This window comes from Phaenicophaeus curvirostris, chromosome 6 (genome assembly GCF_032191515.1).
Source record: "Phaenicophaeus curvirostris isolate KB17595 chromosome 6, BPBGC_Pcur_1.0, whole genome shotgun sequence".
In the NCBI taxonomy this organism is placed as follows: Eukaryota; Metazoa; Chordata; class Aves; order Cuculiformes; family Cuculidae; genus Phaenicophaeus; species Phaenicophaeus curvirostris.
Window position 1 is genome coordinate 34,636,759 of NC_091397.1, and position 25,393 is coordinate 34,662,151.

General features: G+C 41.4%; 1 protein-coding gene across 4 annotated transcripts in view; it reads right to left on the minus strand.

The window, feature by feature from the left end:
- Positions 1-25,393, minus strand: part of HECW1 (HECT, C2 and WW domain containing E3 ubiquitin protein ligase 1) — a 277,673-nt gene that overhangs the window by 181,430 nt on the left and 70,850 nt on the right. For all 4 annotated transcript variants that reach the window (XM_069859743.1, XM_069859745.1, XM_069859742.1 and 1 more), the window contains one exon: positions 10,493-10,817. In XM_069859743.1, coding sequence (XP_069715844.1) covers positions 10,493-10,817 — 325 coding nt within the window. The remainder of the gene's footprint in view (positions 1-10,492; positions 10,818-25,393) is intronic.

Here is a 25,393-nt window from a genome sequence, read left to right on the forward strand (position 1 = left end):
TTTAAGGAAAAGAATGGGTAACCTCCAGGCTTCTTTACCATGATTTCCCTAGAAGACCAGAAAGCACACCACCACTGCACTAACAGTGCATAAGCTTGTTGATGCATTCCTGCTGACATTATCACTACACAAATGACAGAGGTGAACCTTGGAAACACTGGAAGAGAGAATGGCCATACATGCTAGGAATACTCAGAGACCCTTGCATTTAAGCGTTGACTGTATCAACTTTTAAAGGGGTGAAACAGGTAAAAGCTAACTACGTTTGGGTCACACACGGTGGGTCGGGAAATGGCATATCTTAGTTTCGTTTGGATGAAGTGGTTCACCAGATACAGAACTGGGATGCCTGATAAACACTGGATCCAAGAGCCGTCAGCTGAAGGCAAGCTAGGTTGGAACAAAGAACTGATATTCCTATGCTAATATATCTGCCAAGTCCTATGATACCCAATACTCCCTCTGTCACTCAGCATTCATGCAGGCTCTGTACTGTATTGATTTTTTATGACATGTTTGCGCCTTATTCCTGGAATAGATAGTGCTGTGCTTAGTGAAAGCTATCCAGCCACTGGGCACCTCTGTTGGTGTTTTATGGAAAGAGCAGAACTGCAGATGTCGAACAAAACACAATTTTCTTAGGTGATAACTGCCAGCCACAGCCATCGTCCCCAGCCTCATGAGAGACCTAACTACAAGATGACCTACTGAGGAGAAGCCTTAAGACCAGAGCGTGATTCTCTTCAAAAGGCCATAAAAGGACTCAGAAGATGGGTAATCCCAGGACACAACAAATCCAAACACCAACAAGCAGGCACATAGTGAAGAGTTTTGTTTTACTGATGGCTTTATCCGAAGTGGAGAGGCAGAGCAACAATCCAAACACACGCAGAGAGCCTGAACCAGGGATCAGAGCTGTAATGGAAACACAATTCCTAGCCTTATATGCACATTACCATTTCTAACATTTTTTCCATCTCTGCTGGCAACATGCAACATTTTCTGCTTGTATGCAGTGGATATTTGGTAAAATGGCTGTACAAACAAGTTCTGATCCAAGTCTGATGATAGGAAAAGTGTCAATCTTTCCACTTGCCTCAGTGGGCAATAAAACAACACAAGGCCCTCTAAACCTAAAATTAACCTGCAAAGTGTTTAAACAAGTGTTTAAATGTCTATTAACTAATAGCTTTAAAAATCAGATAAGTCAGATTATGGTGAATTGCCTTTTTGAGAGAGAAATAACATCAAGGGCTGAAACAGAGGGAAAACCACAATGTTTTGAAGCTAAACTTCAGTCACTAATTAGGTCAAGACCTTCCTACTTATATAAATTTGAGAAGAACTACTCTTTCAAAAGCCAGATATGGACAGGAAATTGGACCCTACAAGATTTGTGTATGAAGAAAGTTTTCATAAATAATGTTGAATAACATTTTGCTTTCCTATAAGGAAATGCCAAAAGAAAAAAAGCCTACTACAAATGGGTAAGAAGAGCATAATGTTGGCCCTGAGAAATTTCCAACATCAGTGTGCACAGACAATGGAGCAAATGATTCTTTCAAAGTCTGGTTTAAACATTTCTCATTAGCTACTGTACATCAGATATGGAGATGATGACAGAAGTGAAATCTAGTAGCAGCTAAAATGCTACTGCAGTAATTATAAGATAGTTCCTTATCTACAGGCAGCTGCCAGCAGTCCATATTAATATATCTAAGAGACTTCATACTGCAGCGAACAGTAATAGTAAAGAGATAACAGGGAAAGAGAAAACTTTCAGATAAGTAACAGGAAATATTCCATCTGTCTCAGAGTAGCAACTAAATAAGAGGTCTTCTTAAAAAAATATACGAACATGCTATCTTCACTATTCATAATTTTGCTCTGGTTTCTGTCCATCTTCCCCACCCCGCCCCGTGCATGTTCTTTACACGTTCACTCAAATTACACAGATTTTTAAGTAGCAATAAAGCTGTGCTATGCTTAAATTTCTCAGAGAACTCTTTTTGAGTGTCTGTGTTTTTTATTGCGGATATGTTTTTGAAAGACTGCTGACATTCATAATACTGTAGTTCTCTTGGGGGAAAGCAAAGGCACACCTTAGCTGAGTTGTTACCGGATTTAGATCTTACTCTGCATAGCTCAGGGCTGACAGATAGTATATATGAGGGGAAGTTAGAAGACCTCTAGAGTGCTAGCTTAGCAGGAATGAAATGTAATTCTGACTCCAGAAGGCACAATATGTCTTAAACACCCAAAAAGCCTTCTTCCTCCAATTGCTATATTTTTTGTTACCTTACTATGGCTTATCCTAAAATGCACTGAAGTAATAACATCTATACTTTAACAGCCAACATTTACTATTCTCCATTCATCTAAGGAGTTTATTCTACACCTCTTCATGTGATTTTGAAGTGTCTATGGATGTTTTCATGCAGCTCCAGGGCAAATATACCCAATACTATTTTTTGCCATGAGATGCACAACCACCATTCTTTAACACTGGTTTACAAGAGATCTGGCTGCCTAGTCCCTTTCCTGAGACCTTGAGCAAAATTTAACAGTAATAACCAATTCTAATTCCAGCTTTTACCTGCAAAGACAATTTCCCAGGCAGCCATACTCATGAATATGCACATGGACTGAAGAGGAGAAAACCAGATACCTTTTGATAAAAGGAGCTGCAGCTTTTGCACAAGGAGCAAGCAGCAAGAATTTTCCTATTGGGAGGAGTCCCTTTAACTTTTCTTTCAGGCTGCTTTAACCTTTGAAGAGCATCCCAAAATGCCCTATAGCATTAAAAGATATAATCTACACAGTTTTTGCTCTTTTTCTTTTGAAAACCTTTTATAACATCTGTATTTCCCCAAACTTGGAACATGCCTGTTCTGAAGCCTGCAGTTTACTGGGTATCATCAAAATTTTAGTGATGGCAGTGGTTGTGAGCACAGACTATATTTTATGCATTTCAAACCGAACACTTGTATAAAATTATTAGGAGGTATTTTCTAGATGACTACAATGGCAGTGACTGAACTCCTCTAAGGTGAATAGGAGCCAGCAGTGTGCCCAGGTAGCCAGGAAGGCCAACAGCATCCTGGCTTGTACCAGAAAAAGTGTGGCCAGCAGGACCAGGGAAGAGATAATCCCTGCATGATCAGCATTGGTAAGGCCACATCTCAAATACTGTACCCAGTTTTGGACCCCTCAGTACAAGAAAGACATTGAGTTGCTGGAGCGCATCCAGAGAAGGGTAATGAAGCTGGTGAAGGGTCTGGAGCACAAGTCTTACAAGGTGGCTGAGGGAAGTGGGGTTGCTTAGTTTGGAGAAAAGAAGGCTGAGGGAGACCATATCACTCTCTGCAACTGCAACTTTGTTAAAATAGGTTGTAGTGAGGTGGGTACTGATTTCTCCTCTCAAGTAACAAGCGGTAGGATGAGAGGAAATGGCTTCAGGTTATGCCAGGGGAGGTTTAGATTGGATATTAGGAAAAATTTCTTTACCAAAAGAGTGGTAAAGCACTGGAACAGGCTGCCCAGGGAAGCGGTGGATTTACCATCCCTAGAGTTGTTCAAAAAACGTGTAGACATGGCACTCTGGGACATGGCTTAGAAGGCATGGTGGTGTTTGGCTGATGGTTGGACTGGATGGTTTTGGAAGTGCTTTCCAATGTTAATGATTCTATGATTCCATAAGTGACTTCTGTTGTGCTTTTCTGTGGCCCCTTCCTGGGATGCCCAGCAGCTCCCACAAGTCAAATAACAAGTAACTCTAATAACTCTAGTAACTCTAGTAACTCTACACTGAGCTTTACAGAAAGTCCACAACACACTGCCTGATACCCCAAGGACAACTGATTTCCCTGTGTACTCATGGATCACCACAACATGAAAGTAGTGTCACATCCAAACCAATCAGCTCAAATTTCATCAACTCAAACAATCACAAAAAGGACTGAACTAGCTGGGTCTGAGACAAACACAAAAGTAACCAGCAGCAATGCAATAGCTAATAGTGTTGCCATGCAATTGGTAATAATAGGCTTCAACACTAATCTACTGAGCAGACTGGGAAAAGTTCATGGTTTCTTTGGTTCTCTTCTTCCAGTCTGGCTGCTGATTCAAAACATAGTCATATGTCTTGCCAAACTAACCAGATCACCTTCTATGACAAAGTGACTCGCGTACTGGACGAGGGAAAGGCTGTGGATGTGGTCTTCCTGGACTTCAGTAAAGCCTTTGACACAGTTTCTCACAGCATTCTGCTTGAGAAACTGTCAGCCTCTGGCCTGAACAGCCGCACACTCTACTGGGTGGAAAACTGGTTGGATGGCCAGGCCCAGACAGTGGTAGTAAATGGTGTGAAATCCAGCTGGAGGCCAGTGACAAGTGGTGTCCCCAGGGCTCAGTGCTGGGTCCAGCCCTGTTCAATGTCTTTATCAATGACCTGGATAAAGGCATTGAGTGCACCCTTAGCAAGTTTGTGGATGACACTAAGCTGGGTGGAAGTGTCGATCTGCCGGAGGGTAGGGAGGCCCCAAAGGGATCTGAACAGGCTGGACCACAGGGCTGAGTCCAATGGCATGAGGTTTAACAAGGCCAAATGCCAGGTCCTGCACTTGGGGCACAACAACCCTATGCAGTGCTACAGAGTAGGACAAGTCTGTCTAAAAAGTTGCCTGGAGGAGAGGGACCTGGGTGTGTTGGTTGACAGCCGACTGAACATGAGCCAGCAGTGTGCCCAGGTGGCCAAGAAGGCCAATGGCATCTTGGCTTGTATCAGAAACGGCGTGACCAGCAGGTCCAGGGAGGTTGTTCTCCCTCTGCACTCGGCACTGGTGAGACCGCTCCTTGAATACTGTGTTCAGTTCTGGGCCTCTCACCACAAGAAGGATGTTGAGGCTCTGGAGCGAGTCCAGAGAAGAGCAACAAAGCTGGTGAAGGGACTGGAGAACAAATCTTATGAGGAGCGGCTGAGGGAGCTGGGGTTGGGTTGTTTAGCCTGGAGAACAGGAGGCTGAGGGGAGACCTCATTGCTCTTTACATCTACCTGAAAGGAGGTTGCGGAGAGGAGGGAGCTGGCCTCTTCTCCGAAGTGACGGGGGACAGGACAAGAGGGATTGGCCTCAAGCTCCACCAGGGGAGATTTAGGCTGGCCATTAGGAAAAAATTTTTCACGGAAAGAGTCATTGGGCACCGGAACAGGCTGCCCAGGGAGGTGGTTGATTCACCTTCCCTGGAGGTGTTTAAAGGACGGGTGGACAAGGCACTGAGGGGCATGGTTTAGCATTTGATAGGAATGGTTGGACTTGATGATCCGGTGGGTCTTTTCCAACCTGGTTCTATGATATATTGGTTTACATCGTGAAGGTCATACCCACAAGGCCAGGAACGTTTCCTCTTGGAACAGGAATGTAGACTTGGAAAACATGCGCAAATGTACACATAATTCTAAGCCATTAGGGGGTCTGGATGTCCTGTCCCAGTTGATTGGTTACAAACATCGACTACAGGATGTATCAACATTTTATTCCAGGTGAGCAGTGTGCTTTGGGATGACCCTTACAATTCTCCCCACTTCGTCACCACTGTGTGGTGATTTTTAGGCACGTGAACTTGATTCTTTTCTGGTGAGGCCAAACTGAAAGATGCCCTACAACAACTGAAGGACATTCAGTCTGCCAGTCTGAGAATGCTATAGAGCCAAGCCCCCAGCATGCCTTAATTAAGCTGTTTGTTTCTACAGATCCATTCCCAGTGGTTCCTCCTACTGTGTGATGTTGACATAGCCATAATGCCAGTCACCTTCCTAGACTCCAGGTGTTTTCCACGTCAAACGCACACAAAAATCCAAGCGGTTTTCACAGTCTGTAACGTTCTTTCTTTAAGGGAACTAAGCCACCAAATCTCACCTTACACAAGAAGAGACAGGGGAGAGGGAGAGAGAGAGAGGGAAAAGAAGAGGGAGAGGGATGTGCTGCTGTACGCCATTCCCTGAGTTACTGAGACTGGGAATCTGAGAAGCTGGAGATAAAACACCTTCAAAGACAGCAAAGGTCAACAGTCAATTTCTTGAGGACTGGACACACTACTTATTTTTCATTTGGCAGCACCATTCCTTGGAACAAGCCATTGACTATTTCCATTAACATCAGGCATTCAGTCAGCAGAGACAAAGATCCATTTCACAATTTGCACTTCTAATTTACTGGGGTGTCTGGAGCAGCATCCTGTTTGATACAGTAGATTATGCAGGAGTAGCAGGGTGGATTTTAATTTTGCTCAGTTAAACATCTATGTATAGAGGTTACCTATAAAAAAAACATTTAGGATGCTTCTCCACAGCCCTTGATAAAACATCTGAGCTATGAAATCTGTCTGAACAAGTTCATTCAATGTGAAACAGCTTTATGTACTTTCTGCTGAATCCAGACCACCACAAGGTATGCTTTGCTTCTTTTTGCTGAAGCAACTTCATGCATAGCCTTGCATTACTGCAGAACAAGCTTAGAGTATTTCTTACTGCCTAGTGTTGGAGGCTGCTGTGTCTTCTCACCTGTTCCAGCAAAACACTCAACTGCAAGCTTAACGGTAAACACAAGTGATTCTGTTAAGGCCAACAAACCAGACTGCTTTCACAGCATCTGTTTTAAACCTAGTCTGTTTTTTTTCCAAAAAGATTTTTAATTTCAGAAGCCTACTTTTATTTTCAAAGCAGGGTATTTTATAAACTTACTCACAGGAACAAGTACTACAGCCTGACTTTCTGCAACTCCACTACTTTCCCTCCATGTCCTAAATAGCCACCCTCATGTTGCCCTTCTCCCAGTCTCTTCAATAACCTGAACTCATTTCCAATACCTTACACTGTGCCACCAGGGTTCCTCTGCATGCTCAGACCTCTCATCCAGTATCTTCTCACACCCCTTATGTCACTAACATTTGTGTTCCAAACATACTCAGCACATAGAATCATAGAATAACCAGGTTGGAAGAGAACCACCAGATCATCGAGTCAAACCATTCCTATCAAACACTAAACCATGCCCCTTAGCACCTCATCCACCCGTCCTTTAAACACCTCCAGGGAAGGTGAATCAACCACCTCCCTGGGCAGCCTGTTCCGGTGCCCAATGACTCTTTCCGTGAAAAATTTTTTCCTAATGGCCAGCCTAAACCTCCCCTGGTGGAGCTTGAGGCCATTCCCTCTTGTCCTGTCTCCCATCACTTGGAAGAAGAGGCCAGCTCCCTCCTCTCCGCAACCTCCTTTCAGGTAGATGTAAAGAGCAATGAGGTCTCCCCTCAGCCTCCTCTTCTCCAGGCTAAACAACCCCAGCTCTCTCAGCCGCTCCTTGTAAGACTTGTTCTCCAGTCCCTTCACCAGCTTTGTTGCTCTTCTCTGGACTCGCTCCAGAGCCTCAACATCCTTCTTGTGGTGAGGGGCTCAGAACTGAACACAGGATTCAAGAAGCGGTCTCACCAGTGCCGAGTGCAGAGGGAGAACAACCTCTCTGGACCTGCTGGTCACGCCATTTCTGATACAAGCCAAGATGCCATTGGCCTTCTTGGCCACCTGGGCACACTGCTGGCTCATGTTCAGTCAGCTGTCAACCAACACCCCCAGGTCTTTCTCCTCCAGGCAGCTTTCTAGACAGACTTCTCCTAGTCTGTAGCACTGCATAGGGTTGTTGTGCCCCAAGTGCAGGACCTGGCATTTGGCCTTGTTAAATCTCATGCCATTGGACTCTGCCCAGTGGTCCAGCCTGTTCAGATCTCTTTGCAGAGCCTCCCTACCCTCCAGCAGATCAACGTTTCCACCCAGCTTAGTGTCATCCACAAACTTGCTAAGGGTGCACTCAATGCCTTTATCCAGGTCATTGATAAAGACATTGAACAGGGCTGGGCCCAGCACTGAGCCCTGGGGAACCCCACTTGTCACTGGCCTCCAGCTGGAGTTAACTCCATTTACTACCACTGTCTGGGCCCGGCCATCCAACCAGTTTTCCACCCAGGAGAGTGTGCGCCTGTCCGGGCCAGAGGCTGACAGTTTCCTAAGCAGAATGCTGTGAGAAACTGTGTCAAAGGCTTTGCTGAAGTCCAAGAAGACCACATCCACAGCCTTTCCCTTGTCCAGCAGCCAAGTCACTTTGTCATAGATGGCAATCAGGTTAGTTTGGCAAGACCTGCCTTTTGTGAACCCATGTTGACTGGGCCTGATCACCCGGTTCTCTTGCATGTGCTTCATGATAGCACTCAAGATCACCTGCTCCATGACTTTCCCTGGCACTGAGGTCAGACTGACAGGCCTGTAGTTCCCTGGATCCTCCCTGTGCCCCTTCTTGTAGATGGGCACAACATCAGCCAGCCTCCAGTCCAGTGGGACTTCCCCAGTCTTCCAGGACTGTTGGAAGATGATGGAAAGGGGTTTGGCCAGCACATCCGCCAGGTCCTTCAATACCCTTGGGTGAATCCCATCTGGCCCCATAGACTTGTGGCTGTCCAGTCGGGCTAGCAAGGCTCTGACCACCTCCTCTTGGATCATGGGAGCCTCATTTTGCTCCTCTGGCTCCTGGGTTTGTACACAGAGGGAACAACTTTCTTTACAATTAAAGACTGAGGCAAAGAAGGCATTAAGTACCTCAGCCTTTTCCTCATCCCCTGTCACTGTTGCTCCTTCTGCGTCCAATAGGGACTGTATGGTCTCCCTAGTCCTCCTTTTAGTATTTATATATTTATAGAAGGATTTTTTGTTATCTTTCACAGACTTTGCCAATCTGATTTCTAGTTGAGCCTCAGCCCTTCTGATTTTTTCTCTACACAATCTCACTTCCCTCCTGTAGTCCACCCAAGAGGCCTGTCCCCTCTTCCAGAGCCCATAAATGTTTCTCTTCTTCTTGATACCACTCATGATCTCTCTGTTAAACCAAGCTGGTTTTCTCCCCTGCCAGCTTTTTTTCCGGAACATGGGGATGACTTTCTTCTGAGCTGCTAGGATTTCCTTTTTGAAGAGCTCCCAGCCCTCATGGGCTCCCTTGCCCTTAAGTACTGTCTCCCATAGGACTTTGCCGACCAGCCTTCTGAAAAGTTCAAAGTCTGCCCTCTGGAAATTTAATGCTACTGTCCTACTAACCACCCTCTTCACTTCACCTAGAACAGAAAACCCTATCATCTCATGATTGCTTTGTCCTAGGCGTCCACCTACTGCCACATCCCCCACAAGGCCTTCTCTGTTCAACAAACAGCAGGTCCAGGAGGGCACCCTCCGTTGTTGGTTCATTCACCAGCTGTGCAAGGAAGTTGTCTTCCACGCACTCCAGGAACCTCCTAGACTGCTTCCTTTCTACTCTATTGTACTTCCAGCAGAAGTACAGCTGTACTTCCAGCACATGGCACCAAGCCTTTTGCTAATCCACTAAAGCACTTAAGTAACACCGTAGCTGCCTACGATACCCCTTATGATTGCTTCAAAAGCCTAACTCACAACATCATATGCTTTACCTGGTTTTGGTTTGCTCTCTAGGCAAGACGAAACAGTGTTATTGGAACTAAAATACCTGCTTGTGCTAGGCATACTTATCCAGACAGATAAGGGCTGCATTCTACCAACATTTCCCCTTGTGAGGGCACCAATTTGAGCCTCTCTTCTTCACCAAATCACAGGTTTTCATAAAATACTTAAGAACATCACATTTTTGAGAGGAGATCTATGAGATTCCTCCATACAGTAAATATGTCTGAAACTGTGTTCACATCTTACCAGAGGGCAAAGAGTTAACACAGACTTCAGTCTAGGAAGCGGGACTATTTAAGTGGGAAAGAAGCCAAGTTAAAAGAATGCTAATTTTATACTGAAGTGAAACAATCAGGTAAAAGTGGATTGAAATCCATTTCTTACTCTTCTGTGGGGCTGGATTTACTAAATGGAGATGCCAAAAATATGCTAATATATGTGGCTGAGCACAGTTTCCAATATACACACACACACACACACAAAAAAAAAAAAAAGAAAAACTTTCTGGGACAACTCCAGACTGCCTCAGTCTGTAATTATTGTTCATATCAAAATATCCTTTGACTATACAGAAAAAAGCATTCTGTTTCACAGGTTTGAAATGATTCATATCTTGACTTGTAAAACCTCTCATCTGTCACAGATTACTCAAGGACTTGCAAGTGGAAACCCTGAAAATATTATGCTGTCTTTATACAGGAGGTATTTTCCCAAAATCAAAATGGCTTTAAAATGAAAATATCTTGAAATGTCAAGAAACTGGAACAGAAAGCCTTCTCATACTTCTGTTGAAGAAAAAGTGAGGACTAGGACTGCAACCAGCAATTCAGAAGAAGGAAAAAACTTTCAATATATAAACGTACATAAACACTACACTCAGTGGAGATGTATCAGCTTGTTATTATCATTATCCCATAATACCTTAATGCTTACAAGTAAAAATAGCAGCAAGAAACTGAAAGGGCAAAGGGGACTTACCTATGAGATACATGCCAATCCAGTCCCCTGCATCCACTTCCTCTTTTATATCCCAGTATATCACTAGGTCCTGTGAATGCCCGATGGAGTAGTAGGAGCTGCTGACCATCAGGGTAGACCGGCTGTCTGAAGTGACAAGGTCCGTGTCACTGGTAGACCTAGGAATGGTGACTGTCTCATGGGAATTGTTCCTGATGTCCATGTTATGGAACTGGTCAGGGTTATAGCTGTATCTCAGAGGCTCTTTGCACCGGCGCCGATTTTGTGAATTCCTAGATGGAGACGCCATGGCTGCCAGGCCCAGGAACCTGTTTTGGTACAGATTCTGTGAAGAAAAAAAATAAAGATAGTATTTACAGTATTATTCATTTTTCAGTGATGTCAAAGTTCAGGAAAAGTAGTACATCAGAATAAGAAAGTAGCACAACTTTTTCCATTTGGCACTGTAAAATAAAAACGTGAAAAGGTGTAGTAGGAAACAGCCCTAACTCAGCTCCTACTCTGCAATTCTTATCATGAAAACAAGCTTTGCACCATCAAACTCAGCCATAACCGGCAGTGTGTGAGCAAATTAATAGTAGCTGTCTTCCTCCACATTAATGCATGCATCCAGATACAAACATCGCAACTATCAAACTCCGACAGAGCCATTCTCTTTTAACATCAGGAAATATTCTTCCCACTTTTGACACCTGGAGTTAAGTCTTCTCCTGAGAAGCTCTTGTTACATTTGCAGAGGAATCTTTCTCAACTCAGTCATCCCAGAGACCATATCCCATCTGGAGAGAATGGTTAGCAATGAGTAAGAGCTCTTCCTCCCCACTGGAGATCTGAAGAGTGAGCACCATGAAAACAGAATTATCCCTGTTACCAAAACAGAGATGTTTTCACTGAAGTGAAGCGTGGCAGCTTCTCTCAGTACCCTGATAAATTCCAATGCTCTGGTTTTTTTTGCAGTAGACTGTGAGATACTATGCACGCCCGCTCCGGTAGGAATTTGGGAATGCACTGGACAATTAATGGAAGTCAAAGAAGCTACCGTAGAGTAGTCAACGTTTTAGCAGCGGAAAAAATATTTAAATTCAAGCCTACTCTCCTTCCTCAAGGCAAGCTGAGTGACTTGTATGAAACGCATCATGGTGCATGAGTTAAGAGCTCTTGTGAGCTGACAGATGGAGAATGCTTAAGTTATGACTACAGTTAATTTTGATGTGAAGACATGCCCTGATACTGATCAAAATAGTGGTTATTCCTTACTTCTGAGCTGTTTGTTTTTCCCATTTTCTTTCCCAGTTTTCCTCCTTCTCCCCCTGCAGCTCTGCTATTTCAATCACTCTGCTCTTCATTATTCATTAGACTTTCATTATCTGTCTGTGGCCAACCATGCTGTCAAGTCCGTTAGATACTAAACCAGACAGCCTTCCAGTATGCTATGAAATGCTTTTCACATAATCAGAAATCAAATCATCCTTTTGAACTCAAACAAATTAAGCAGAAGAAAAATCATAGCTCCTTTTGTCCAGCAAAGCAGCTATTTAATACTGTTTTTGTTAAGGCTATTTTAGCACAGAAGGACAATAAGTCTGGAAAAAATAAAATATTTTGTTTATTAACACCAGTTTTTGTGGACTAATTAAGAAACCTATTATTGTGCCTTGAGATTCTGTTGCACAAAAACTGTACAGAGAACAAATTTTTCAGTTGGCACGTTTGCAGCCCTAGAACATGCTGTCACTTTTCAGACACTGCTCTATAACACTTACAAGCCAATGACCCAAATCCTCACTTACTGCATTTAAACAGGTTTTATAGGAAAAATAGTTCCAGCAGGAATGTCACACCTCATAGTAAGTGTTGGAAAGATTGAAGCAAATAACGCTACACTAGAAAAAGGCTAGGAAAGGCTACACTAGAGATACAGGAACAGAAGGAGGAAGGAAACACGTGGGGGAACGAAGTGCATAGTGTTGCGTTTGCTACGTATCCAGTCATGCCTTTGCTGCTTCTTTCTAACAGATGTTTTCACACTTTGAAAGGAGAGTTTACTTCACAGTATAAAGACCAGTATTCCCTGTAAACAGAAAATGCATCTTTTTTAATCAAAACACAGGGTCTCGCATGCTGTGAACATTTTCTAAGCAGGGGAAGCACTTGTGGGCATGCTCTAGTCAGTAATTCAAAATCAATGGGAGTTTCTGTCACTTGGCGAAGAAGGCATCTGCTGTCACAACAGTACCAGAGACAACTACTATTGGTTTTATAATGGTAAGATAGTAACACGAAAAACTCCAAGCCCACTCTTCTGGACTAGCCTGTATCATTAACATGGTTTCCTTCACTCGTACCGCAGCAGCCAAAAGCTAATTCAGTTCAAAGCAGACATTTTATTGCTGGTGAAAAATTACTCAAGGGAGTTAGTGGTTCTGCAGATACTTTCATTTTTGACTGTTAATGGATGTAAGGTATTAATTAACTGCATGCTTTTGAATTAAATTAGACTTAAACATTTAATTTTTTCAGCTTCAGTGTGACTTCTAAAGCAGTTTTAATGAAAACGGTAAATTCATCACTATGTTCAAATTCTGTAAGTTCCCACTTTCCTGTGTGCTGATCTCAGTGGAACAAGTAGCATAATCTGAAAACAACCCAGAAGGACACGTTTTCCAGAAATCTGAGTCTCCTGGATTTCCAGCATTGATTCTACACAGACACATTAATCTGAAGAAAAAGAAAACCCCCAAATTGAAAAAATCCCAAACAGATGGGACAATAGACACTCATAATGATGTGGATTTAATAATGGCATCAAAATACAAGGATGGCTGTACGAATAAGTAGAAAAGAGGTTAGGAAAAATAGTCACTCCACATTTTATTACCAGCTTTGCATGCTTTCCATGCAGCTGCCTAAAGCATGCATAGAGCTCCGAAGCCCTGGTGATACAGTCCTCGCCTGGCCGTAGTGAGACAGCTTAAAAAAATTGCCAAATTGCCTCTATGCCTTGTGGAAGCAACCTGATGCATCAAAGATATTTAGCACATTTAAAAAAAAAAAAAAAGTCTTTTTTCTAAGGGCTTGAGATTCACAGTTATTCCCCCTATTCCCTCCACTCCTCTGCATAACTGTGTACACTATACACACCAAGCTATACTCTCATTTCTAATATAAAGCGTTAATTATAAAGCAAGTACAATGAACAGCCAAACGGTCACCCAACAGCACAACAGATAAAGCTTGACTGTCAACAGAAATAAATTCCTCTCCATTCCTGGCTCAAAACAGTCACTCCATAGCTGCTTCTACAGTCACTCTTTTCAGGGGTGTTTCCAGGCTTCGCTTCCTAACTGTTCCCATCACCACCTGTATGACGGTTAGCAGTGAGGACAGCCTTTGCCTATCAGTGCATCGTTGCATGTAAGAAGAAAGGTGGTTTTCTCCTCCCACCTTTTACCCTTTTTCTCCAGATTGTCAGATTTTGTCCTCAAAGGGACATTTGCCACTCTTGGGTTTATCATACATACGTTGCGCCCAATGGTTGAGCTGAAGTCTGTACCGAAGTCACATGCGCCAATACTACCTCGGTGACTGAGGCACTGCCTGGCTGTTTTCTATGTCTGAATTTCTCTAGGACAGGAGGAATGATGCGACAGGGATGTACAATATTTCAGTTATAATCAGCAATGTCCGGTTACTTCAGTTTTCAACACCTCAAACAGCAGATATAAAGGTCCTTCCTGTCACATACCTCATTTCAACATACATAATTTATAATACAGCGCAGAAGTAATTTTCAGTCTGCTGTATAATAGAGAACTTTTAAATTAACATCTTGTCAAGAAATGCAAATATCACTCCTGCTGGAAAACACATAGGTTTTCTACTGCTATCAGCTATTCTCGAATAAATGAGCATTTACTCCAATAAATTCAGTAATCCACTTTTTTAATACCAGAAACAGCCCTTTTATGTGTAGACAGCTACAGCCACAAGTACTTAGCTATAAAATATTTGTGTGCTGAACAAAACTAGCTAAAGGGATATTTCCCACCTCTCACTGGCACTCCCTCTGATTTTCTCAACGTCCTGGAAAGCCTTGCCTCTACAGATCCACCAGACACATGAAATTCTTATTCAATATGAGATTTTTGGGTGATTATTTGTGGGCAGAACTTATTTACATCACTTAATCCATCTAATAAAAACAAACATTATAAAAATAAATTTTGGTGGTTTTCTCCCCTCCATATAAATGCAACTGCATTCCTTAACGAGGGAAAGTAGGAAGGAATAGCCAAAAGGAAATGACAGACAAGGTCTGATTGTAAAGAAAATGTATCTCAAAAATGTACACATAGAAAACCTGTCATCAATAAATACCAAGAAAAAATAGTTCACAGATTTTCTTCCCATGTTCTCTCCCTTTTGCTCTCACATGTCTCTCCTTGCCTGACAGATGTTTGGCACTTGGACAGCAGGGAGTTGACACAACTATCTTTTCCTTCACCACTCAGAAAACCATACTGCCTCCCTTCTCAAAGACAAGAAGAATCCTCTGGCTGGATGGCTTCACACCACTAGTGCTAGATGAATTTCACTACAGGATTCAGAGTTACCATGCAGCAGCTCCCCCTGGAAAGCTGCAGGGGTTAATGTTAGGGATATTTTTTATTTGGGATTTTAAATCATGCCAGAAAGGTACCTGATGCTTTAGCAATACAAAGCTAAATCTCAGCTAAGCATCTGTAAGGGTCCAGTTCAATTCAATGCTCAGAAAACAAAGATCTGTCTTTTAGATACTTGGACTGACACTGGATACCTCCTATTGCTGCTTTGTCAAAGAAAATGTATTTCTGTGTGTTGGGATGGTGTATGATGGACTTCTGTCCACACCAAAGACACTATATGATTGAAACACAGCTCACCACTGGAGCGTTGGCAGATGAAGAAAGTAATGGGAGCAAGGTGATAATATTAGACAGTATGACAGTGGGCTCAAAGTAAGACATGTAGTCATTTACATGTCTGCAAGCATCATCACAGCCAGAATTTCAAGGGCACGTGCCAAGAGAGACAGTGAGATAGCTTTGTATGACAGGAATCTTGAGACACAGCACATTTATCCATCTGAAAATTTAATAAGCCAGTAGTCAAGTCTGATATGATAGGCAAATCAGATGTGGAGTCAGTCTCTTGGTTGCTCCACCAGAGATCAAGGTTCTCCTGATAAGCTTTTAGCCTTCATTTGCAAGGCTTATGTGTTTTGTAAAGGACAGAAGGAGCCAAAACAGGGGGGAAAAAAGAAACCAAACTAGGGTAGCCTTATGAAATAGGTAAGTTATGACAGCAAAAATCTTATGGCAGCTCTCAGGAAGGTAAGATGATGTGTATTGACAAGGATATTGTACTACCATAAGTATAAAGTAGTAGGGGCCTGTGTTTAATTGGCTGGATGACAGACAACATCAGTTTTAAAAAATTTAGTCAGAGCCCAGGAGTGTAAACCCAGAGGCTAGGCCAGAAAGAAGAACAGGAAAGGAACAGTACCTACAGGCAGGCCTTTAACATGGAAACGAGCCTACCGGCTTTCAGTATGTAAAATTGTTTATATTACAGCATAAATTAGAATCAGATAAGTTCTGAAAGACAGAAAGCTCAGCTGTGTTGGATGGCAGAGTAAAAATGCTGGTTGAAAGCAAAAAAGATACTAAAACAAATCTCACTGCTGCTCCTTACAGAACAGGACTTTCCCCTTCAGCCTTGCTTTTAATCTAGTCACACGGTCTTTCCTTGGAACAAACTCTCCAGCTTCTCATAGCCCTGAAGACTTGTTGAAGGATCTGCTCTCTTCTTCCCAGCAACCTTCTCATCTCCTTTCCCACCGCAGGCCTGATGCACTCAATATTTTCCTCATCTGCTCCTTCCACCCATAGCCCAGAGGGCTCCTTAGCTGTCACTACTTAGCAATTTCAAGGGAAGGTACACTCTCCTGAAGGAGAAGGTACACTCTTCCTTCAAAATCTGAGGCAGGAAAATGTAAATAAAGCACACAGATTCCCTCCTTTTTGCCTAGGGACAGTCCTCCTAACACAGCATGTGGTACCCGTGCAGCAAATTGTCAAGCAAGAGAACATTTGCATTTTCCGTCTCTGTGGGTGCAGCACAACTGACTATACAAAATGCAAAGCAATGCAGAGATATGAAGACATACAGTTTAAAAGTAAGATATAATCAGGGTCACCATTTCAGCTATGATAACTGGCCCCCATCAATGTACTCCCACCTATAACAGCTACCTAATTGTTTATCATCATTTGAGAAAAATCCCTTTGGACGTTTCAATTTTGGAAGAATTGTTAGTATAACTCTTAGCATTGAAAGGATTTTTAATGCATAGGTTATACTACAGTCAAATCCAGTGCTCCAAATGGTTCAGCACCTAACTTGCTGAAAATATAAAACACAACATGAAAATCATTAGGCTTGAAGCTGAATGATGCTATGAAGCCAAAGGATTTGGTGAGTACAGACAAATTTGTAGGATTCAGCTATTCCTGTGAGAGGCATGGGAATGGTTTCTCAGAGCCTTAAAGGAATGTTTAGTAGCACAAGGTAGTCTCAGGCTTCCACGGTTTACTGATACCCTTTTCCCTGCAAAGTATTACAGAGCATATAGTTAAAATTGCAGCTTTTGGGAAGACTGAAATGAAGGCTGTAAACGCTTCAGAGGGATGCATTACATAGTAACAGTGAAGAAATTTAGGTGCATTTGCCTCACCGTTGCTCATCTATGGCATAATACATATATATATGCGCCTATAACAAACACTAATCGGAAATCAAAGCCATTATACAGCAGCAACAGGGCAAATAGATGTTATTAGGTAGTCCGTTTTTCCATTTCCTGACCTTTGTGTCTTTCCAGTGTAGCTACACTGCTATGTTAATGCACCCTCTTACATTTAACTTTGCTTCAGTGATGTGCCAATCGTTGCACAAATGAGAATCAAAATGCAAGGGTTGGCCTCAAGGTCAGCCTGGCAAGGTTTGGTGTCGGTGGATGGGATTGATTCTTGGTCCAGGCCTATTAGTCATAAGGCAGCAAAGGCCGGCACCACAGTAGCTGAGGTACTCTTGGTGTCTACAAAGTAAATGTACAATTAAGAGCAGTCCACATTTTCTGAGAGCACTTAAACAATCTAGGCACAAACAGATGGAAATTGGAATATGGGGAAATGTTTGGAAGGAAATTCTTGGAGCTCAGAGAAAGAAAGGACAAAAATTAACAATGCTTCTTTTCTTCTCTTTTTAGAAGAGGGAAAAAAAAAAAAAGTGTTGTCTAATGAACCCAAAAGAGTATGCTGAAAGACACACATGTCACATTTCCAACTAAATGATTGTATTCCTGTATGTGAACCAAACAAGTTTCTGAAAAAAAAAAAATTACATTTTACCAGGTTTTTTATTAGTTCATTCCAAGTTTCTACACTGTAGGCTACTTACATCTAAAAGCAATTAGCTATCTTACATTCAACACATTTGTATTGGCACAGTGATAATCCGCTCACAGTTCAATACGTAAAGCACTGGGAAGCTTCTGCAACAGAATGTAGCTAAGAAAATAATTAATGCCTTAATTTCTCTTAAATCAGTAGCACAAAAACTCTCTTGTCTCAGCAGTTTGGCACAGCAAGGAACGAGAAACAGTCATCAGATTTATCCATTACAAAAAGAAAAGACCTGAAAACATTGCCAATACTTTTAAAGGTTATATTCAGGTATGCAAGAACAGGTAAACATGCCATATGGCCTGAATACAGAATCTCAAAAAGACAACTGTAAACTGTAGGGAAATAACAAGTCTCAACATGGTGACAACTTAAAGCAAGATAACCCTGCACAGCTTCTCTCTGTTCTTTCCACACTACAAGCTTAAAGAAATACTTTTTGGATCTGCTTTCACACTGTCACAAAACACTCCAAAGTCCCCAGTGCCTGCCTTTGCTGGTGTGTTACGATGCACATAACAGGAAATTTATTTTTTTGACTTGGTTACAAACATCAGAAGCAGGCAAAGAAGTGCTGCTGCAGTACCAGACAGAGGCAGGACAGTCACCACTTCTCAACAGGTACAAGATGAAGCATTTGTTGGTAGGACAGCATACCCCCTCTTAACAAGCATCCTCATGTCCTGTGGACCACACCTGCTTCACAGAGACATGCTCTTAGTGACTGTGGTGCCAAAAACTAAAAATCTCCACTCCTCATCTTTTCAAACCCAAGGACAATAGTTATGAACAATAATCACTGCAAGAAGATAAACAATCTTTCTGGTGCTGGTTTAATTTAAAGTAGAGGAACATCACTCTCTGCAGACAGCTGTCCCAAAAAGCCTTTTGTTGTCACACACCGGTCTGTTTAAGAAGCATTACTGCATTCATCAGTTCCACTTCATAGCTGGACTCTGCTGCTGGTCTCCCAGGAACACTGTTTACTCTGAAGGGGTTTTAGAAGGGAAGGAGGTAAGAACAGGGATGCTTTTCTCCTCTACAGGCTAAAAAAACTGCTACTCTTCCTTGAAGTGATCCTACTGAGAAGGCTTCACCATGTCAGATGTCCTCTTTCAGGTCCTCCACAGCACTTAATAACAGACACCTCTTACCTGACAGATTTTTATAACAAGTGGCTTCCATTCTTCAACTACTTTGTCCATGCAAAAGATCAATGTCTTCAATAGCACTATAAGGGGCCCAGATTAATCCAACTCAAGCTTTGAGCATTTGAGTAACCTAATTTAGGAATGAAGGTTGCCAAGGCTCCCTATACACTCAGAGGAAAGAGACAGGCTCCTTCTGAAAAAAGACTGAAAACCAAGTAAGTCTTTCCCACGGAGGATTCAGCTCCCCCTCTCTTCATCACCTTTTCAAGGAGTCGATGGCTGTTGGATCCTAGGTTAGGTATGTTAGGTAAGACAGGAAGGAGTCAGACCTGTGTATGAACCTCTCAATATATATAAGATTTTCTGGTTAGGTATGTTAGGTAAGACAGGTTAGGTATGTTAGGTAAGACAGGAAAGAGTCAGACCTGTGTATGAACCTCTCATATGAACCTATATATAAGATTTTCCGTTATATAAAGATAAGTGTGCAAAGCACTCCTATAGGTGACAAAAAAAGTCTGGTTTAAGTACATTTAGGTATACGAAATAGAAATATAAGGCATATTGAAAAAAATATACTAAACTACTATCTGATTATTTAAGAATACTTTAATTTTCTAGGCAATAAAATTGCAAACTAGATTGTACATCCAGAGAAGTCAAACGAGAGAAAATTAAATACTCAGTTTACTGTATACACTTTATCTACAGATCTTTGCAAAAGTGTAATACCAGTAAATGTAGCAGAGGTTTACCAGAAAAGCTGTGAAGACGTCTTGCAAAATTTAAGAGACTACTAACAAAATGACAGAGTAAATATGAGTGGCAGAAAGATATCCAGTCATGTACAACATTTCCCAGAACTGTCGGGTACAGTCATTTAACTTCTCAGAAGCAGTCCCACATTTTCCACTTCTCTTCCCCAGACTCCAAAGACTCTTCCAAGAATTTTTTGCAGGAAAAAATCTCTTAATTTCTTATGATATGTGAGAGTTATAAAAGTTCACAACTCTCTACCATTAGGAATATATTGTACCTCCCATCACGACAACTGTTTTGCTGAAACAGTTTGTGTGACATCTGTAGTGTATATTGCTAGCAGATATAAGAGTTGTCTAATATACTACATAGGTACCAGGTATAGCTTATTATGTATGCCTGCCCCCCTAAAGGCAACAGAAAGCAACCAAGCACAGTGAAATTTTCAATATTAACCTCCCTTCAGACACGAGTAAGAATCTTTGCAAATGAAAGGTTCATGTGCCTATGTATCAAAGGATTTACCCTGCGGAGCTCAGAACTATCCATGTAGTATTCCCACAAACTAAGCTTCCCTCTCTGCCTGTACACCCCTAAGTGCGGCACAAACATATCCACATACACACACCACAAGATGTTCATTGTCACTACGACCTGAAAAATTTCTGTCAGCACCATGAGAATCATTCCCTGCAAGAGCTGTGCACCGCTGCCCTCCTGCCTCTCGCTATTCCAGGCTGTCAACAAGGTCCATGCTCCTCTGTGCCATGTATCTCACATCACAGCCTAACCCCTATTCCCAGGTGAATATTCATCTTCCTCTCCTTCCCATTCTTTTTTACTCTCAGGGCATATCTCCTCTTCCTTACTCGTTAATATTACCACTCTTCCCTCACTCAAAGGAAGGGATGGGGCACAAGGCCCCACTTGCTGTACTAGCCACAGGACAATCACTGGATTAGTGTGGGGCAAAAAACAGAAAAAAACAGGGGGGATGGAAAGAGGCTCTTTTCACTCATAGTTCCTTCCAGCATCCCATGGTGCCTGACCCTGACTCTACACAAAGACAACACCTTAAATCTCCTATTTCATTAATTGCACCACTACACTGTCATGCTTCTTACCCCCATCTGTATTTCTTTAAGAGAAAAGCGATCTGAAACATCAGTACCTTAACCTCCTCAGGCAGTGAGGCAGGGCTGAGGCAGGTAGGTATTATCAGCAAGCTGTTGAGTATCAATGCCTACATCAGCCACTCCTTTGATCTACAAACAACAACCGTAATAAACCAGTCTCTCAACCAGACATCAGGTTCAGAGCATGCCCTTGACTCATCTTCTATCTCTCTACAAGTCCTCGGGTATTCCACAACATTTTAAAATTAATTGGCTACAGAGCTCCTGTTAATATCATATTATCTCCAGACAAATACAGGAATGCCATCCCGTTGAGTGTGCTTGATCCTGCTTCTGATGGAATTAAAGGCAAAATTCCCTCTGACTTCAATGGGGAACAAAGCGACCTGTAAAGCAAAGGAAAGCCTGTATAGATGTCAACTGCAGTAAACAAGGGCTAATCCAGACGTGGAAAATTACAAGTTTGTATTTTAACTAAAACACTTCAAATGTTGTCATCCCTGCTACCACCTATTCCGTTGGAAAACACATCAGGCAAACATGTAGACCAGAAAGTTGCATTTCAGGACACAAGTCACAGCAACTACTCTTAAAACAAGATCTCAAAACTTGTAAACAAGTCTGCTATTTGATGGATGGGTTAGGAGTAATTTTAAATATAATCGTATTTTTAGACCATGATCTCTGCAAGTTTTTTCCTATGCAATTATAATAATACAGTACAACACGTATTTCAGCTTTTTAAAAGAAAAGAAACGGCTTATGGATTTAAGTAGGAACAACAGACAATGAAACATATTCATCATTACTGCATGGAGTGGGGTTTTTTTATGTCACCGGAGGGCAGAACAAAAACTGATTGCAAGTGTTAAGAGTTTGACTGCCACATTTAAGCATGCTTGCTCTCAACAGACTGAATTCTTATGTCTGTATACTCTTCAGGACATTATCACACCAATTTTTTTAAAATATAAATATCTAACATTCAATATGTGTTGATATTTTTTAAGGAAAAATCTATTATAACACAGGTTTTGAGGATCAAGATTTCTTATTTTGCACTGAAAAGCAGTGAAGGAAAATGGATTTATGCTTCATAACGCCCCAGGTCCCATATCTTATTCTTGAAAATAATCCTGATGTTGCTAAAAAATAAATACTACTGATAGAACCCACAAAGTATAGTTTAAAGGGTGAGATTTGTCTGTTCCTAGGCAGGTAAAACTAGCCTCAGATACTTATCTCCAAGCCAGATTGCTACTTACCCTTTGTTCTTCATTAAAAGTTGTTTATATTATGACTGTATAAATCATAACAAATTGCTACTATAATTGTATTCATTAGAAAGCAGAGAAACTGGGCAAACCATTTGAAGAGGAAATGAGTAAATCTGGTATTACGGTCTCTGGTGCAGAAACAAGATTCAGATTTTACAAAGAGAACATGTGGTGGCTTTATCTAGGGCACAAGAATAATCCCACATAAGACAATCCTGAGCTACACATTAAAGGTTTTCTTGGGAACTGCTAGACAAGGATAGATGAAAGGTAGCCTGGTAGTTCACCCCCTGGAAAAGACGCATGGGCATAAAGCATATTTTTAAAGCAGAAACAGCTCAGAGTAACTGGAGGAGACTTAGATCAAGTAGATGAAGAGCAGAAAACTCATGCAGGCTCCTCCAACCAAACATAAATATCCAATAGAGACTATAGAAGCCCTGCTGACCACCTTCACCGAGAGAAACTGGACCTACACTAAGAGATGGGCAAGTCCCATTGTGACAGTATGATTTCTGAACTTCACCAATACTTACTTTGCTGCTAGTACACCTCTAACACAACTACATATTACTACGTTGTATCACACAATCATATGCACAGGCATGTACATCTGCTCACATCACTGCACAGGGTTCCAATTTACTTTCTCTTTTACTCCAGTTTAAGACGGTTTGTGGTCCTGTGTTTAAAAGAGAGTTTTCCTGTGTTCATGAGAGTTCTCAAAGTGGAAGAACAACTGCAAAGGTGACTGGAAAAGTTACATTTCACTTACCTATAGAAAAAAGCACAAGAAAGCCTCCGTATGAATGTTCAAGCCATAGTTTAATTTAATCTTAATCAGGACCCTTACTTAGACTTAACCCAAGGCTTTTTTCCTGCAACTGAATCCTCACAGAAGAGAAGTAATTACAGTTTTTAAACGCTGCAGTTTTAGTAAGGCCCAAAGGAGAAATTTTTTAACCTATTTTTCTGGTAACAACGGCTCTGTCAAGGAAGCGGCCTAAATCCATCAAGGATTAGGTTCTAGAGAGTTGCAATGAAAGTCTACATTTTAATTAGTTAGTATTTATAGAAGCTTGCACAAGTAAGCAAGTAGGAAGAATATTTGGTTCTGCAGGCATTAAATCTGAGTTCTGGAAAAAAGACCTGGACACATGCACTGACATATAGCAAGGCTGTGGCCACTTAAGCAGTCTTACTCTCCCTGGATGTCTTGGCACAGGACTCAGTTCTGTTCTCCTAAGGACAATAAGAACTACTTGTTGTCCAATTCTGTGCACAAATCAATGAAGCACTCTTTTGCTCATGGTTGCTACTTTTAAATGGATGTTATTACTTGCCGGATCAAACGCTATTCATCTTAACCTTATGCAGCAGAACCAGAATATCAACAAGGTTAAAACTTGACTTTTGAACAGGTATTTCCATTAGGAGTTCTCAGGAGCCAGAATAATTCATTTGTGTTTAAGACCTGCAAACAAAAGAGCCACTAATTTGACCAATTTATCACTTGTAACACGTTAATGGTCACATACTAATGTTTCTAGTACTTTTACTCTCTATATTAGTGATAAATTAACTTGATTACTGTATTTTCCTAACCTTTAACCGGAAGCCGATTGTTTGTATTAAAGACACTCAGGTCTGATTCAGAAAGCATTTCTAGAAACAAAACCAAACAGCCCTGTTAGCAGTGGAATTAATGAAGCCAATTTCCTGCAGAGCTTGATCCTTCATCACCACCAAACACATAGTAAAGTCCCAGCTTTTTCCTGTCCATTCCTCTGCAAAAACACAGACAAAACAAAGGTACAGACAATCCTAGCAACTGTCCTGGCTGCTGGAGAGGGTGACAGACATGCTCTGTCTGCATTTCCCCCAGCCCTGACTTCAGTCTCCTCCTTCTCCCCAGGCCCTGAGACCTGTAGTAACTTAATTATCTCAAAGACGACTACTCCCCTCTCGTTCACTTGGAATTAGCCAAGGGCTTCAAAAGTAATTAGGTAAGGGATTGACAGATAGACAGAAAGTGCAGTCAGAGAAGTCCGATGAGCCCAGAAACCTGGGCAATAATAAAATTATACACAGCCTCATCGAATTAATTGTTTACTCACACAAAACAATTTTCTTATATGTACAGGTCTACAGAAATATGTGCTATAGTATATCAAAAGCCATGACAAAGATGTAACAGAAGTCTAATCAAAGCAACTTTGGTGGGAACAGGACCTTACCTAATACATAACACAATGTTACTTTCTTTCCAGTTCCATCCTACCTATTTAGTATTTTGTCACACAGAGTCCTGTGTGTTCTCATCCTGGTGGAAAATTTTAGTTACAAATGAAACAAAATACATTTATATTTCTGTATGGGTTTTGTGACAGATTTCCAGCTTACTAAAAAATCTGGTGTGAGTTTTTTCTTCTATGTTGAATGAGGTATCAAGTGTATAATTTTTTTTCAAGAAGCAAAGAAATTCATAGAGGTGAAAACCTAGTGTGAAGAAGAATGGACTCATTTAAATTGTAAAGTACAACACCATCACCCCCCATCATTTATTTTTAATTTTTAAATTTTAAATTTCCAAGGCAATTAAAGTATATATTCATATAAGAGTCAGAGATAACGTATTTGACAGACCTTTCCCAGTTTATTACAGAGTACTTATTTTCATTACACAGCTAGCTCTGTAAATGGTTTAATATTAATAAAATTAAACATTCATTGATTTTAACTAGTCTTATCATAAAAAACTATACAAAATAATAGATTTTTTCAGCCAGTTTCTCTACTGGCTTTAAAGAGATGCACCCGTATTTTGAGAACAGACTTAAATTTCCCAGTAAAATCAAAATACTTGTGCATGTCAAACCCAAAGTATTTCTGCATGTCATAGAAAGGCAAAGCTGCAAAATACTATGGAAGCAATGTAGATGCCCAGTATGGAAATCCTGAATGTTAAAACCATATTTGTATTTTATCAAAAGAAATCATAAAGCTTTTTATCTCAGAGTTTTTAAAGGTCCACGAGTTTCTATTTGACAACAGCCAGTAAAGCAACAAGAGA